This window comes from Phyllosticta citriasiana, assembly GCF_038021145.1.
Source record: "Phyllosticta citriasiana strain CBS 120426 chromosome Unknown IWZ02scaffold_12, whole genome shotgun sequence".
Classification (NCBI taxonomy): domain Eukaryota; kingdom Fungi; phylum Ascomycota; class Dothideomycetes; order Botryosphaeriales; family Phyllostictaceae; genus Phyllosticta; species Phyllosticta citriasiana.
In genome coordinates this window covers 659,825-675,245 of record NW_027117289.1, presented here as the reverse complement: position 1 = coordinate 675,245, position 15,421 = coordinate 659,825, and the positions used below count along the sequence as shown (strand labels likewise).

The following is a 15,421-nucleotide window of genomic DNA, read 5'->3' as shown; positions in this document are numbered from 1 at the left end:
AAAATACTCCTAAGACGCGCCATGGCTGCCGAGGACATCAAGTCGCCTCCCGCAACGAGCAACGCGTCGTCCGGGACGAAACGAAAGAGGGCAGGCGAGCACAAGTTTTATGCCGTCAAGAATGGCCACAAGCCCGGCGTCTACAGCAACTACAACGACTGCCAAGCGCAGGTCAAGGGTTTCAAGAACGCAACTTGTACACCACCAAGCAGCTCTCCTCTTGCCTGCATCCGCTTACTCTTCAATTCTAGTCAAGGCATTCTCCACCGCTGCCGAGGCCGAAGCATTTGTCAAATCCAGCAGTGACGCCACTAGCACAGACAAGGGTGATGACGCCAAAGTAACCAAGTTCTACGCGGTTCAAAACGGTCGCGTGCCTGGCGTATACACCGACTGGGCGTCTTGCCAAAAGCAGACTGTTGGTTTTCACGGCGCAAAATTCAAGTCGTTCCCAACACGTGCCGAGGCAGAAGCATTTGGAAACGGTGGCAAGTCAACTGGAGGAGCCGTCAAACACGTTTCGGTCGATGCAGATTCGCCCGCCGATGGCAGCGACGCAGCTTCGAACAAAGAACCATCTGCAAAGAAACAAAGAAAGGGCGATCAGCCAGCCGAGGCTACCGGAGATTGGGAGCCAGGCGATGGTCCACTCCCCGAGGATGCCGAGGACGGATTCGACTCTACCATCACACTGGACCCATCGGGCAAGGTCCAATACAAGACGGAGGAGCAGAAGAATGCCAAGAAAAAGGTCCCGACTGGCGATTTCAAGGGCGGTACGCTCACCATCTACACGGATGGCAGCTCCCTGGGAAACGGCAAGAAAGGCGCCTTTGCTGGCGTTGGCGTCTTCTTCGGTCCCTTGGATGAAAGGTAACGCTTGCTGATCGTTGCCATTGCCGCACAATACTAACGTCTACAGAAACGTCTCCGCCCCGCTTGCTGGCCCCCGTCAGACCAATCAGCGCGCAGAACTCACAGCCATCCAACGAGCTCTCGACCTTGCTCCACTGACGCGCGATGTGAAGATTTGCACAGACAGCAAGTACGCCATTGACTGCGCCACAAACTGGATCATCAGCTGGAAGAAGAAGGACTGGAAGACGGCTGCCGGGAAGCCCGTGGAGAACAGGGACTTGATTGAGGCTATTGACGGCCGTCTCGAAGAAAGAAAGAAGCTGAACCGCGTCACCGAATTCAAGTGGGTCAAGGGCCATGCCGACGATCCGGGGAACCAGGCGGCCGACGAGCTGGCCGTCCAGGCCGCCAGGAAGGCCCTGGCCTATGCGAACCTGGAGGCTTAGGTCTCGTTGACGTGGGGCGAGAAGTTTTCGCAGCTGCGTGAATTGCTTGCATGCTGCAGGTGCTCTCCTTGGCAGGTGTCATAGTCAATATCAGCCGAAGCATCAAAGAAAACTACGTTTGAAGCGCGTTGATACAGAATTGGAACTCGAGAACTGGGTCCACGTCAGAGACTGATCATTCATCGGCTACCCCAAAAGCATTGCTGCAGTCGAGGAGTCGACCTTTCACGAAAAAGCACTCTCCTTCGCCGATGCCAATCAGAATCCGAAACGACACTGCTCGACGTGCCAAGTCGAGCACAAGAGCAAAACAAAAACGGAGACCGAAACCGAGTCGACGCTCTATCCATCCATCCATCCCATCTCATGGGCTCTGCGTCTCTGCTGCAGATGGACACGATGTCTCAGCCAGAAACGGCACTACCACCTTCTGTATCGCCACACCAAAACACGCACCAAACAAGAAGGGAGCCAATGAAAAACGAAAAATGACGAGTCACGGTCACGAATGCCAAGACAGAAAAGAAAAGAATCAATGCATCTATACTCTGCCCTCACTTATTTGCCAAGCTGCTCCGTCTTGCGCTGCTGCTTCGTCTGCGTCTCATAGTGAGGAGGGATTGCTGAAGCTGAGACAGACAGACGGGAAAATGTTCGTGGAGAGGGGGTGCTATAGGCAGACAGGTAGGTCGGCAGACTCCCCGCTGGCTGGCTGGCTTCGTCGAGGAGATGGGTGCATTGCTGCTGCAACTGTTTCTGTTTCTCCGGCGCGAATCGACACGTCAAGTCCACAACTCTTACTCTTCACTCCCAAGTCTCTGTACGCTTTGAAGAACCCAACCCGTCTTATGACTAGCCGCAAACTCTTATTCATTCCTGGATACACAACCCATCTCCACCTCTACCACCTTCACCTACTGTACCTCCTCCTCCTCCCTCTTCTTCTCCATCGCCATTCCTCGCTCCCCGCTCTCATATTTTCTCCACGCCCTCCCTCCTCTCTCGGTCCCCGTCTCGCTGCCGATCATCTGACGTCAGAAACGCCGTTCATCACATACCTACCTACCTACCTACCTACCCAGTTCCCCGGCACCTCGTGCCTCGTTCCGTCGTCCCTGTCCCACCACCTACCGCCGGCCAGCCGGCCAGCCAGCCGCTCGTTCTCAGCACGGCTACCGGTAGCGAGCAATCGCCGCGCCGCCTTGTATCACACCACACCACAATCCAGCCCGGCGCCTTGAGTTAGTTGCCTTGCCTTGCCTTGCCTTGCCCGCGCTTACTCACCGATGCTGCAAGCGGCTCGTCACGTACGTACCGCGACTGTTTTCGAACCCGCTCGTTCGCTCGCTCGCTCGCTCTTGCTTCAGCTTGGTTCAGTGGGAGCGGTGGCGGTGGCGGTGGCGTGGGTAAATGCTCGTGTGTGGTGTCTCAAGCGTGGTGGTAGAGGTATATTAGATGTGGTATAGTAGGACTGAACTGACTGACTTGTTTTGCATGTGTGTGTGTGTGTGGTGCTGTCTCGGTATAGTAGGGTTTGTGCTTGTGGCTGTATGTGGTGGACTGGACATTCTGGGTCTGGACGGTTGGTTAGGTGAGTGGGTGGGATGGTTAGGGAAAAGGATTGAGGAGGAAGTGTTAGATGAGGGTGGATATGTACATCGAGTGAAGTATGTATGCAGGTGGAGATTGGAAGATGGCACATGTATGTATGAAGCCGGATGGTAGAAATATCTGAATCCCCCCCTGAAAAGCTGCCTCGCTGACGACAGCTCATCAACCGGCGCAGTTCTGCAACACCAGCCCAGCGCCTTGAGTCAGCCTACTTGCTCCCATATCCGATACCAGAACTCCCTCCTGGACGAAAAGGCACGTTCTCCTTCAGTTCCCTGTTCTGCGCCAACCCGGACGGGGCCGGGACACCGGAGGAGTCCTGCTTCGGTCATTCCGAACTGGCCATGACAAGGGCGATGAAGCTGCACGCTGACTTGTTGGTCGGAAGACCGTCGCAGACGTCGAGAGGCATAGATCATTGAATAGTCGGACTGCTTGGCAGTGTCAAGTCGGATAGAGATTAGAGCTAACGTCTGGGGGGAGGGTTGCTCGATACCCACCACTGTTTCCAACCCTCTCGATCCGGGGGCGTCGTGGAAGAGAGATTAACATAGATGCGGACTCTTTGGTTGGATTCGTTCATGGCCTGAATGCCCTTTACCCGTTCTTCGTTTGTGGGGGTCAAATGCCATTCCGTTGTCCGCTTGGAAAGTCTGCCCCAGTACGATGCTGTCCGTGTTCTCCCCGAGTAAGTGCACGGGTGTCCTTTGTAGACCATTCTCGGTACGGGAGCGCATCAGGTCGCAGTACATCTGACAGACTGAACGGGGCTTGCCGTCGAGCTGGTCGAGGCGTCTTGCTAAGACGTTGGTGAAGCCGTTGTCCATGGAATCAGCCGATGATTCGTCGTCGAGAAGGTGGTGAACTCCCGACGCGCCGAGGAGCTCCGCGCCTTGGTCGAAGGCCGTTGCTGCCAAGGTGGCAAAACAGTCGAAAATGTGGAGATATCGGCCACCTGCCAGTGGCTCGACAAGGCCGCGGAGTTTGTACCATGGAATCTGGGGCCCGGCCAGCCCCAGGTGCCCCATTTCGGAGTCGGTTCGTCCGGCCCAGACCATGTTGCTGTAATCAGGCGTGACTGCCGCAAGGCCAGAATAGACAAGAATGAGCAAGGAGTCTTCTGAGTCCCATTTGTCGCGAAACTCTGTAGCTTGTGTTGTGTGGCATTGAGAGAGGCGGCAGCCGTACCCGAAGGAAGGATGAAAGATTCGCACTGGAAGCCGTACTTGCTGCGGAACACGTTCAACAGATTTCTCTCCGCTTCCCTACATCCCGTTGTATCTTTGCCCCAACAGACGACCAGAACGGCGACTGTTTTGAAAGGAGAGGCGTCGACCGGAAGCGCCTTGTTCACAGCTCCTTCGATGTCTTTCAAGAGTTCAAGATTTCGTTCGCATCGACGTGACCTCTTTGAGTGTAGTGTACGGTCGATTTAGAAGAATGGTCATAAGGCTCTTGGTGAGACATTCTTGGTATTCCCTGAGTACTGAAGGTCAGTCGTAGGATTCCAAAAGTGTTGATTCTTCAAAGTCACTTGCGTGCGGATTTTGTGATCAGCAAGCGGTGTCTGAAAAAGGCAAGACCTTGAATGCTCCTTATTGCTGTCCGTCATAGACATACAGATGGTCTATCCGCGTGGTTGAATGCTCCTGATCACTGTCCGCTATGGACACATAGACAATCCATTCACGTGTACAAAATGCTCCTCCCAGTTTGCGCTCTACCGCGCAGTATTCCGTGTGCCATGACTCTCGTCACCAAGCCTCTGTCGCAAACAAGTTGGGAGAGCTTAGCAGAGTGTACCACGGCACCACCGATTGTCTACCAAGGCTTGTTACAAACGGCATCATAGCGACCATCGAATGATGGCTGCGCCAGTGCTTGTCCACTCAATCAGGTTTACTGTGCTTTGAGCATCCTTTTGGAATGCATTCCAATTTTCACTTTCGCCCTTTTGATTACAGCACTTTGGACTGACTTTTTTTTCCTCCTCCAGCTTTACACTCTCTCGCAATGTTTGCCGCGTTTTTTTCTGCAGCTTTGTGCATCTCAGCCAGTCGAAATCAAATTGTGTATGCTCAATGACGCTCTCTCCCGTCATCCATTCACCTTTCCTTTCGCGCGGTGGCCACGCTGCACTCCCGGGCCACCAACGACGCCGCTCTGACCTCCATGCCCCCTCCCCGCCCACGTGTAATGCGAGACCAATCCCAACCCCAATCCCAACCCCAACACCAACCCCAACCAACACAGGAACGAGTTGGTTGGGTGCCGAGGTGCTGAGCGTCGTGGTCGTGGTGCCTCAGCCGACGTGTTTTGGCAAGCGAGCGAGGCCACGAGGAGGGGCCGACCGGGTCGGGTCGTGTCGGGCAGCGTCAGGGGTAGGGGCAGGGGCAGGGGTGCCTGGGTTGACAGGGCTGGGGTGAGTTGTGAAACGGATGGGAGGAGAGCAGGGAGGAGGCCCCCCTGTCGTGCGCATGCGCTGGGGCCAGAGGTGTATGTGTGTGTGTTGTGTTGGGTCTGGTTTGAGTGCTAGGGATGGGATGAGATAGGATAGGATGGGGTAGTGAGACAGGCGAGTGTGCGTTGGTTGTAAGGTATTTACATGCGTAAGTCATCGTCGTCGTTGTCGTCGTGGGACTCCCTTCGCCAGCAAGCCTGGGTAAGGTGATGTGCGCGGCTCGTCAGGAGCAGATTGTCTCCTCATCCTACGTGTACCTACCTGAGTATGCAGCGGACGCAGGAAGCAGAGGCAATTGATCCCCAAAACCTCCCCTAACACCTCGCTCCCTCTTATTAAACCGCCTCCTCTTACGCGGAGCATCCACGCCCTCAAAAAGCGGCCGCTCTCCCTTCAAGCGCTCGCTCCTCCCGGGCAGAAAAACGGACGGCTGGCGCGTCGCCTGCGTGGAACACGCCGACGACTGCCGCCGATGATCCCGCATGTACGCCACGAAGGCGTACATTTCTCTGTTCGAGGAGGAGGCTTCGAAGCACTCCCACAGTTCCAGCGGAATGGACGCGATGAGAAGATTGTCGTTGGCGCTGGCATCATCACCGGCGTCTTCGTTGAAGGGGAAGGCGATGGAGGTTGAGGAGGAGGAGGTGCTGAGAGGAGCAGCAGACGCCAGCCGCACCGCCTCGACGCGGAGAGAGTGCACATGCCCGAGGCGGAGGTGCGTCGTGAGCCAGTCCTGCCAGTCGGCGACACCAGCAATCCGGCGGGTGCAGACGAGACAGATGGAGAAGAGGACGCCGTGGGCGGACGCGTCCATGGCTTCTATCGCCGTCTTGCGGTGCTCGAGCGTCTGCGTCTGCGTCTGCGGGTGGCGTGCGAGGACGGTGCTGGTTCTGGTGTCGTCAGGTGTGTGGACGGGGAGGTTGCAAAGCCTTTTCTCGACGCGTTTGCGCGTCACGGCGTTGTGGATTTGAGAGACGGATTGGAGCGCGCCGTTTAGACTCTCGAGGTAGTCTGCGAGACTGTAGATGTATTCGTGCGGTGGTAGGCTCGGCACATCGTCATCGGGTGAGTTTTGAGGAGACGCCAGGAATTCGGCGTGGACGATTGGGTAGTCCTCCGGAGCCCAGAAGCAGTCGAAGATGGGGAGGGAGCGCGTCCGATAGTCGGCAGGGTGGAGAATGGGCCACTTGTTGGAATACTCGGAGAGCCGGGCGTAGTCAAGCTGCAGAGACATGAAATCGCGCTGGCTGTCTTTTGACGCGACGAGCCCGTTGCACCTCACGTCTTTGCCGTGGTGCAAGCCTATTCCTTCCTCTTCGAAGGCATAGAGGAGGTTTAGCCAATGTAGACGACAATTGACAGCGAGTAATCCTTGGCGCGACGTCTTCCGAACCCCTCGAGCGCATTTCCTAGAAACTCGAGCGAGCGCCTCGGGTTCTCCTCGAAGACCGGAATGACGAGCGACTCGCACGTGAAATCGTACTTGTCGCGAAAGACACCCAGAAAACATAGTCTCTAAGCCGTATGTGAAGCGCGCCGCTATGCTATTCCTCCTGAGGCCATCCGCTGACAAGGCGCCTAAAGGATAGAGGCACAAGAGACACCAGTCACGGCCCAAGGGGGTCGCTTGCACGTGGCTGACACGTGGCCGCGTGGTGTGGGTGAGGTGCGAGGCAGGTACCAGATGCCAGGTGTTCAGGGGGCTAGCTTGCTCAGACCGTCCATTGGGCGCGCGTGCCCAAGCAATCAGGCATGCTGAACGCGTGCGTGAGAGCCATCCACTGAATTACCTCCGGCATTTGCAACTGATGAAAGAATAGTATGTGTGAAGGTACGTGTCGGGAGTACAAGTGTGTGCTGTCGAAGCGAATGACGGCCCGGCCGAAGTCCGACACAGACCGTACTTCTCTAAGGGCTTCATCGAAGAGGAAGAATTACTGTTGGGCTGCTCGGTGTGGTCGAAAGGAGAGAATGGATGGATGAACGACTTGTCCTCTGTTTGCTGTACTGAACGAGGCGGTAGAGTAGTAGGTGACTAGGCTGCATCTTTCACGGGCAGTAATGTGCGATGCCTTCAGCCAACGATGATGCTGCTCACCACACCTCAGTGTGAACAACCCTCGGCGATGAGATAACCTTTTCTGGATAGCAGATAAGAGCAACGAGCGGGATGCGTCCCAGACTAAAGTCAAAGTCTCTAGTAGGTGCGGAGACGGGTCTAGCGGAAGTGAGCGGAGGTAGAAGAGTAGACACCGTATGGACACATCAAGTCGGTAACGCGAATGAAGATTTCTTGACACTCTTCTAAAACGTTATGTACAGCCATCAAGATCCAGTGATGACGAGGAAGGGACGCGCACCGTTGGAATCAAAGCCAGCAGAGCGAATGGAATCTCAATGCTTGGTCTTCAAGACATACTTGCCGTCCTTTGCACCATGTTTTTCGTTTTCGACAATGGCAGCCATGACCAGCCGCATGGCCTCGGACTCTGGCTTCGAGTCGACATTGCCGGGCATGTCGATGGTCCACTTGCCTCCATGCTTGCTCGATTCAACGGGAGCGTCATCGGTGCTCTTGGATTTGGGCGTGTCCATGGGATCCTGAAATGGTCAGCTCACTGTTGACTAATTGGACGGTCGGTGCGGAAACAAGTGCTGGGAAATGAAGGCCAATACCCGGCAGATGGCTAATGACGTACCGAAATGGCCGGCGCGGCCTTGCCCTTCTTGCCGTGCGACGGGTGTGATGGGACTTCGGCAGTGAGGCGGCCACCTTTGGAGGATGCCATCATCTCCGAGGGATTCGGATCGTGAGACTGGGTGGGAGCCATGGTGCAGCAACGACGTCTTGGCTGATGTACGTTTGGACGACGATATATTTGACAGGCGGTGCTCGCTGCTTTGGGCCAGAGAAAGGTACAAAGGGGCAGACTAGCATATAAGCAAGCACCGAGACCAACAAGGCCAACAAGACTTCATTACGGGCAGTACCGCCAGGCACCTGTACGTGTGGACGATGGAATGCCAACCCCAGACGTCAGAGGTTGGCAGTTGGTGACTTGGCGCAAGTGGTAGAGTGAAACATGGAGGCTAGTCCGCCAATCGTCAGCGAGTCATTGGCCTTTCGGCTGAGGTTGACAAGTCGCTCCGGACAGCGAGGCAGCGCATCGTAGCATCGCAGTCGCGGGCGGCTTTGTTCGAGACCCTGAAAATGGCGCAGAAAAGACAGGTTGGCAAACATGTGGGGACTGAACACGCAGATGGTGTCTCTGCGACTGTGCTGCCGCCAAGGTTGAAGATGTCTCTCGGAGACTTGAAGACGTGTCGTTATTCTCCGGATCCCGTCAGAATTGGCGCAGGATTTTCACAAAAGCATGGGCCAGCAGCTGACAGCTCCAATCAGCTAATGACGGCATGTGGAAAAAAAGAATGGAAGAATTGAAAAGAAGCCAGAGGCTAAGCTACATCGGCGGAGCGGTTGTGGCGGATCGACCGGGGGGGAGGAGGAGGAGCGGGATGTCTTGGCTCTTGGCGCGGCGAGGAACAGAAGAGAGGGCCAAGGGTAGGACCATCGCATCTGGGGGTAGCGCAGGAGGCCAAGAGCAATCAATCAGCAGGGCTACGGACTGATTGGAAGCAGAAGTAACACGGGTGTAGCAATGCGGACTGAGACGGCGCGAGGGCGACGAGTGGAGGCGGACGTGCTTGGCGATGCGACGGACCTGCGCGGCCAAGCGCACACAACGGCGGCAGTCGTCACATGGCCAAGGACAAAGGATTCAGTTGTTGGGCGCACACGTGCAGGGCATGGTGGATGATGAAACGACAGCGTTGAGGTGGTGTTTGACAGAGAGAAGAGCAGAGAGCAAGGGCAAGGGCAAGGCCAAGGCCAAGGCCAAGGGAAGGTTGAGGTTGAAGTTGGGTGTGGATAAGCTGCTGGTGGGTGCACTCGGCTGGCTGGGCTTGACCCACCCCCGCACTGGTTCATGGGGCCTGACCAGCTGGACCAAAGGGGCAGACGTTGACGTTGGCAGCGCCTCTTCTCTACCTTACACGGAGGCGCTTGCACAGTTGGGTACATTTATTTGCCATCAACATGAAGTCAAGCGCCACATGAGGAGAGGAGGCCGTCCAGTCCATTCACATTTACCCGCTCAGTCAGATGGTCAGATGCAAGATGCGCCATCACCCAGGGCTCCAAGGGCGAGGGCGAGGGCGAGGGCGAGGGCGAGACAGAGGCACATCCCCCCGCAAAGCACCACCGCAGTCCATGTTGGGTCATGTCATGCTCGTCGACCTCTACGCAGCAGCATCCAAGCCCTTGGCACACAAGGCCATTATTCGGCGGGCGCCGTCTGCGTACCGTGTTCCCCCCTGCAACCGAGGCGAGGCGAGGCCAGGAATGCCTCGCGGCTAAACCGTCGCGGTTTTGTTTTGTTTCGGTGCGTGGATTATATTTCGCCAGAACAGGCGCGGCCCGACGGCCGGTTGAGCGTCGCACAGGCTGCAAACGATTATTTTCAAGCTTTTAAATCGTCTCACGCTCAGTCTCCTTGCCGTACCGTACCGTACCGTACCGCTGATCGCGGGATCGCCCTTCTCAATCTATGCAACCAGCTGCCAGCCCGCTAACAAAAGCCGCAAAGAAACGGCATCCCACTTGCCATGCCCATGCTGCTCCCTCCAATTGATACCTTGTCGTCGTGCGTGTCGTGCCACCTGCCTTATAAAACACTGAGAGAGCCTTGCCCTGCCCGCGGGGGTGGCCCAAGTGCGTGCTGCGTGGTTTTGATTGTCCGCCCTGGCTTTTCGTTCCCGCTCTCCGTCGACGTCGCCGCCGTTCATCCCAATCCCAATTGAATTCTTCTGCTGCCATCCGCTGTTGAAAAGGTACGTCCAGTCCAACACACCAGACCCGCGACCCAATGCACAGCGGCTGCTGCGGGCCCGTGCGGCATGCTTGCCTGCACGGTGAGGACGTGGAGCCGCGGTTGCTGCGTGGTTGCTGGCTTACCAGGTGGGAAAGCTTAAGGGCACGCTAGTGCCGATTGCGCTGGGTAACGAACGGTACAAAACCCCCCAGCTTTCTCTTCTCGCGCGTTGAACCCACCCTACCCTCGTCTCCTCTCGTCCTCCCGTCCGTCTCTCCCATTGCATTGCCCCTCTCTCCCTCCTTCGCTTCGCCAGTCGCATCGCGTTCAAGCCACCCTGCTACTGCGACGTACGCTTACGCCCTTTAGCATTATCGCCTTGCGACCATCTTAGCGATTGTCCGCCCACAGGCCCGCAATCATGGCGGACAACGAGGCCTATGCTGCCGAACAGCAGCAGCAGCAGCAGCAGCAGCAGCAGCAGCAGCAGCACAATTCCGAGGGCTCCAACTTTGACGAGAAGCAGCAGTATGCCCAGCAGGAAAAGTCGACCAACCTCCCCGGCATCAAGCCCGGCGAGGACGACGAGGAAGATGAGGACATGGACGCCCTGATCGAAGAGCTCGAGTCGCAAGACGCCAACATTGACGCCGAAGAGGAAGACACGTCGCAGCCCGGTGGCGCTCGCCCCGTTGCCGAAGAGCTCCTCCAGACCAGCACCGTCCACGGTCTCACCTCCGAAGAGGTGATGCAGCGCAGGAAGAAATTCGGCCTCAATCAGATGAAGGAGGAGAAGGAAAACCTCGTCCTCAAGTTTCTCATGTACTTTGTCGGGCCCATCCAGTTCGTCATGGAGGTGAGAAATTCTGTTGATCCTGGCGCCCAAAACATGGAGCTTTTGCTGATGCGGCTACCGCGCTAGGCCGCCGCTATTCTTGCCGCCGGTCTGCAGGATTGGGTCGATTTTGGCGTCATTTGCGCGCTGCTGCTGCTCAACGCGACAGTCGGTTTCGTTCAAGAATTCCAGGCCGGTTCCATTGTCGACGAGCTGAAAAAGACGCTCGCCCTCAAGGCCACCGTGTTGCGCAATGGCACCTTGCAAGAAGTCGAAGCCCCCGAAGTTGTTCCCGGTGACATTCTGCAGCTCGAGGAGGTAAGCCACCCTCGTTTTCGTGCTCGCGTTGGGATTTCTGACCTCCCGCTTAGGGCACCATCATCCCTGCCGACGGCCGCATCGTAACCGACGATGCCTTTCTCCAGGTCGACCAGTCCGCCATCACCGGCGAGTCTCTTGCTGTGGATAAGCACAAGGGCGACACTTGCTACGCGTCTTCGGCCGTCAAGCGTGGCGAGGCCTTCATGGTCGTCGCCGCGACTGGCGACAGCACCTTCGTCGGTCGCGCTGCTTCGCTCGTCGCGTCGGCTTCCTCGGGAACTGGCCACTTCACAGAGGTGCTCAACGGTATCGGCACGGTCCTCTTGATTTTGGTTATTCTCACCCTGTTGGTCGTCTGGGTCTCGTCCTTTTACCGCTCCAACCCAATTGTAACCATTCTCGAATTCACCCTCGCCATCACCATTATCGGCGTGCCAGTCGGTCTGCCGGCCGTCGTCACCACCACCATGGCCGTCGGTGCTGCCTACTTGGCCAAGAAGCAAGCCATTGTCCAGAAGCTTTCGGCCATTGAGTCGCTTGCCGGTGTCGAAATCCTGTGTTCCGACAAGACCGGTACCCTGACCAAGAACAAGCTCTCCCTGGCCGAGCCGTACACTGTTTCTGGCGTCGAGCCCGAGGATCTCATGCTCACAGCCTGTCTGGCTGCCTCTCGCAAGAAGAAGGGTATTGATGCCATTGACAAGGCGTTCCTGAAATCGCTCAGGTATTACCCTCGCGCCAAGTCGGTCTTGTCCAAGTACAAGGTTTTGGAGTTCCACCCATTCGATCCCGTCTCAAAGAAGGTTCAGGCCGTTGTCGAGTCTCCGCAGGGAGAGCGCATCGTTTGTGTCAAGGGTGCCCCGCTCTTCGTCTTGAAGACTGTTGAGGAAGATCATCCGATTCCCGAGGCCGTCGACGAGGCCTACAAGAACAAGGTTGCGGAATTTGCTACCCGCGGTTTCCGTTCGCTCGGTGTTGCCCGCAAGCGCGGCGATAGCTCGTGGGAAATCCTTGGAATCATGCCTTGCTCCGACCCTCCTCGTCACGACACTGCGCGCACTATCAACGAAGCCAAGACTCTTGGTCTTTCCATCAAGATGCTGACGGGTGACGCCGTCGGTATCGCTCGTGAAACTTCTCGTCAACTGGGTCTCGGTACCAATGTCTACAACGCGGAGCGTCTTGGTCTTGGCGGCGGTGGTGAGATGCCTGGTTCCGAGGTCTACGACTTTGTCGAAGCGGCCGATGGTTTCGCAGAAGTCTTTCCCCAGCACAAGTACAACGTTGTCGAAATTCTGCAGCAGCGTGGCTACCTGGTTGCCATGACTGGCGATGGCGTCAACGATGCGCCTTCGCTGAAAAAGGCTGACACGGGTATCGCCGTCGAAGGCGCCTCTGACGCTGCGCGGTCCGCTGCTGATATCGTCTTCCTTGCTCCTGGTCTGTCGGCCATCATCGATGCGCTCAAGACTAGTCGTCAGATTTTCCACCGCATGTACGCGTACGTCGTCTACCGTATCGCCTTGTCGCTGCACTTGGAGTTTTTCCTTGGTCTCTGGATTGCCATTTTGAACACCTCGCTGAACCTGGAGCTCGTCGTCTTTATTGCCATTTTTGCCGACATTGCTACCCTGGCCATTGCCTATGATAACGCGCCGTTTTCCAAGACTCCGGTCAAGTGGAATCTGCCCAAGCTGTGGGGCATGTCGGTCCTGCTCGGCGTCGTCCTCGCCATTGGCACGTGGATCACCCTCACAACCATGTTTCCGTACCAAGACCTGCCCAACGCGCAGGGCCAAGGCATCTCTGGCGGTATTGTGCAGAACTTTGGTGTGCGCGACGAAGTGCTGTTCCTGCAAATCTCGCTGACAGAGAACTGGCTCATTTTCATTACGCGTGCCAACGGGCCGTTCTGGAGCTCGATCCCGTCGTGGCAGCTCAGCGGCGCCATTCTCATCGTCGACATCATCGCCACCTTCTTCTGCCTGTTCGGTTGGTTCGTCGGGGGGCAGACGTCGATTGTCGCCGTCGTCCGCATCTGGGTCTTTTCTTTTGGCGTCTTTTGCGTCATGGGCGGCGTCTACTACCTGCTGCAAGACAGCGTGGGCTTTGACAACCTCATGCACGGCAAGAGCCCTAAGAAGGATCAAAAGCAACGGTCACTCGAGGACTTTGGTAAGTTTTTCTTTTTTTAAAATTTTTTTTTTTTCCCTGTCGTCCATCGTCAGCCGAGCCGGAATAATGCTAACTCTTCTGCGCAGTTGTGTCCCTCCAACGTGTTTCTACGCAGCATGAAAAGAGCGCCTAAACGACATTTTCCTTTTTGTCTTGATATACCGGTAGTAGAGGAGGAAGGAAGGAGAAGTATTAGTTGGGTCCACATCTTAATATTGGTTGGGTTGAGGAAGGGGTTGGGAGAGCTGAAGAAAAACCGCCGACGTTTTAGAGGTTTTTTTTTTTTAATCGGAACTCTTCGGTTGTTGCTGTCGCTGCTGTTGTGATAGTCCTTTTTCTTTTGGCGGATTGGTGGAGGGGAACGGGAAGGGTAAGGGGAATGGTGGAAAGAAGAGATACACACGCACACACAACACACACACACACATGTCGATACCAACGAGATATGATGACTGTAAAACCGCACCGCTCCACCTCTCTCTTTCTCTTGGGCGTGACGATGATGATGACCAAACGACTGCTGTCCATTCTCTGCCTCCTCTTTCTCCTTTTCTGAGCTGACGATTCTTTTTTTTCTTTCGCTGCTCTTTCGCTTCTCCTTTTCCTTGTTCTCTTTCTCTCGCCACCATCCCCATTCATTCTCTTATCCAACAAGTTGGGGCACCCGACTTTTCGACAATGCGCTCTTGATGCCTTGCTCTTTCTTTTTTTTTTTTTTTTTTTTTTTCCTGAACAGCTGCCGGACGGCCAGAGTTGAGGGGGTCAAAGAGGAGGAGGAGGAGGAGGAGCAGCAGCAGCAGCAGCAGCAGCAGCAGCAGCAGCAGTGGTGGTCATCGTGTCGCGGTTTCCGAGATGTGGATAGAAGCGGAGCGAGTGTGTGTGATGGGATAGGAGTTGAGATGGGAGAGGCATGGGAAGGGAAGGAAAGGAAAGGAATGAAGGGAGTGGAATTGTTTTGCTAGAAAGCGAGAGAATGACTGACTGACTGGTTGACTGGGTGGTGCAGTGGCTTGCGGTGAAGCAGAAAGACGGGAAAAGGACGAGGAAGAGAAGGACAAGGGAGAGGGAAAAGGGGACACGTGCTGACAGACAGAGAGTGACGGCTGAATCAGAAACGTGTGTGCGTGCACTTGGCGTGCAATAAAGAGTGAGAAGTTGAAAGACAGCAGGGCAGACGGGCAGGTAGGCAGGCAGGTAACGAGACTAATGTGAAAAGACGGTCCGGTCTGTCTTACTCGCATCTCATCTCACCTCGTCGTTCGTTCGTTTGTGCTCGCCTTCAATTACCGTCGCTCGGCAGCCAACTCGGGGCTTTGGCGCTTGGCTGTGTTGGATGGGGGGCCAATAATGATGGAGCGTGAGTGAGTGAGTGAGTGAGTGAGCAGTCTGCCATGTATTCGACCGCGTCCATTTCGACGTCGTTTCAGCGGGCATGTCGTCGTGTGGTAGGTGGGCAGACTGGCGGATTTGATATGCAGGATGGAAAATTAGGAAGGTAGGTACCTCAGTAGGTGTTCGGATGGCAGACAGCAGTTGAAGCCACGACACCCAGAGCAGCAGCGTCAGCCTCAGCTGCTCGCTCACCTAGCTTACACTTGTACAGTACCTGCACCTACAGACGAGTGCCGCAGCAGACGCATGGCAATCGAGCGGCGAGTTGAATGCAATCGACTAGTGCGGCACTGGCGTCGAACACGGTGCGTGTCGGCTACACGCGTAGCCCCAGGGACAGACAGACAGACAGACTGACAGAGAGATAGCTGGTCGACTCATCTCAAACCGTGCAAAACAGAGAGAATTGGCGCATGTCTGCATCCATCTTCATCGGTGAACAAGAACGGCG

General features: G+C 56.0%; 4 protein-coding genes across 4 annotated transcripts; 3 read left to right on the top strand and 1 right to left on the bottom strand.

Moving 5' to 3' along the window:
- Positions 1–21: 21 nt before the first annotated feature.
- Positions 22–1,304, top strand: IWZ02DRAFT_435648 (putative ribonuclease H; the record flags this gene model as incomplete). Its single annotated transcript, XM_066766460.1, has 3 exons — positions 22–178; positions 213–873; positions 923–1,304. The coding sequence occupies 3 exons, from the start codon at positions 22–24 to the stop codon at positions 1,302–1,304; spliced, it is 1,200 nt and encodes a 399-aa protein (XP_066620029.1).
- A 2,156-nt stretch (positions 1,305–3,460) lies between these two features.
- Positions 3,461–3,973, bottom strand: IWZ02DRAFT_507123 (uncharacterized protein; the record flags this gene model as incomplete). Its single annotated transcript, XM_066770415.1, has 1 exon — positions 3,461–3,973. The coding sequence occupies one exon, from the start codon at positions 3,971–3,973 to the stop codon at positions 3,461–3,463; it is 513 nt and encodes a 170-aa protein (XP_066620028.1).
- Positions 3,974–8,906: 4,933 nt separating this feature from the next.
- On the top strand, positions 8,907–10,346 carry IWZ02DRAFT_507118 (uncharacterized protein). The gene has a single exon (XM_066770414.1). It carries the CDS (start codon positions 9,088–9,090, stop codon positions 10,006–10,008), a length of 921 nt encoding a protein of 306 aa, XP_066620027.1. The 5' UTR covers positions 8,907–9,087; the 3' UTR covers positions 10,009–10,346.
- Positions 10,347–10,668: 322 nt separating this feature from the next.
- IWZ02DRAFT_382817 (plasma membrane H+ ATPase) lies at positions 10,669–13,711 on the top strand (the record flags this gene model as incomplete). The annotated part of the gene is made up of 4 exons (XM_066765242.1): positions 10,669–11,103; positions 11,170–11,400; positions 11,454–13,578; positions 13,665–13,711. The coding sequence occupies 4 exons, from the start codon at positions 10,669–10,671 to the stop codon at positions 13,709–13,711; spliced, it is 2,838 nt and encodes a 945-aa protein (XP_066620026.1).
- Between the last annotated feature and the right edge of the window lie 1,710 nt (positions 13,712–15,421).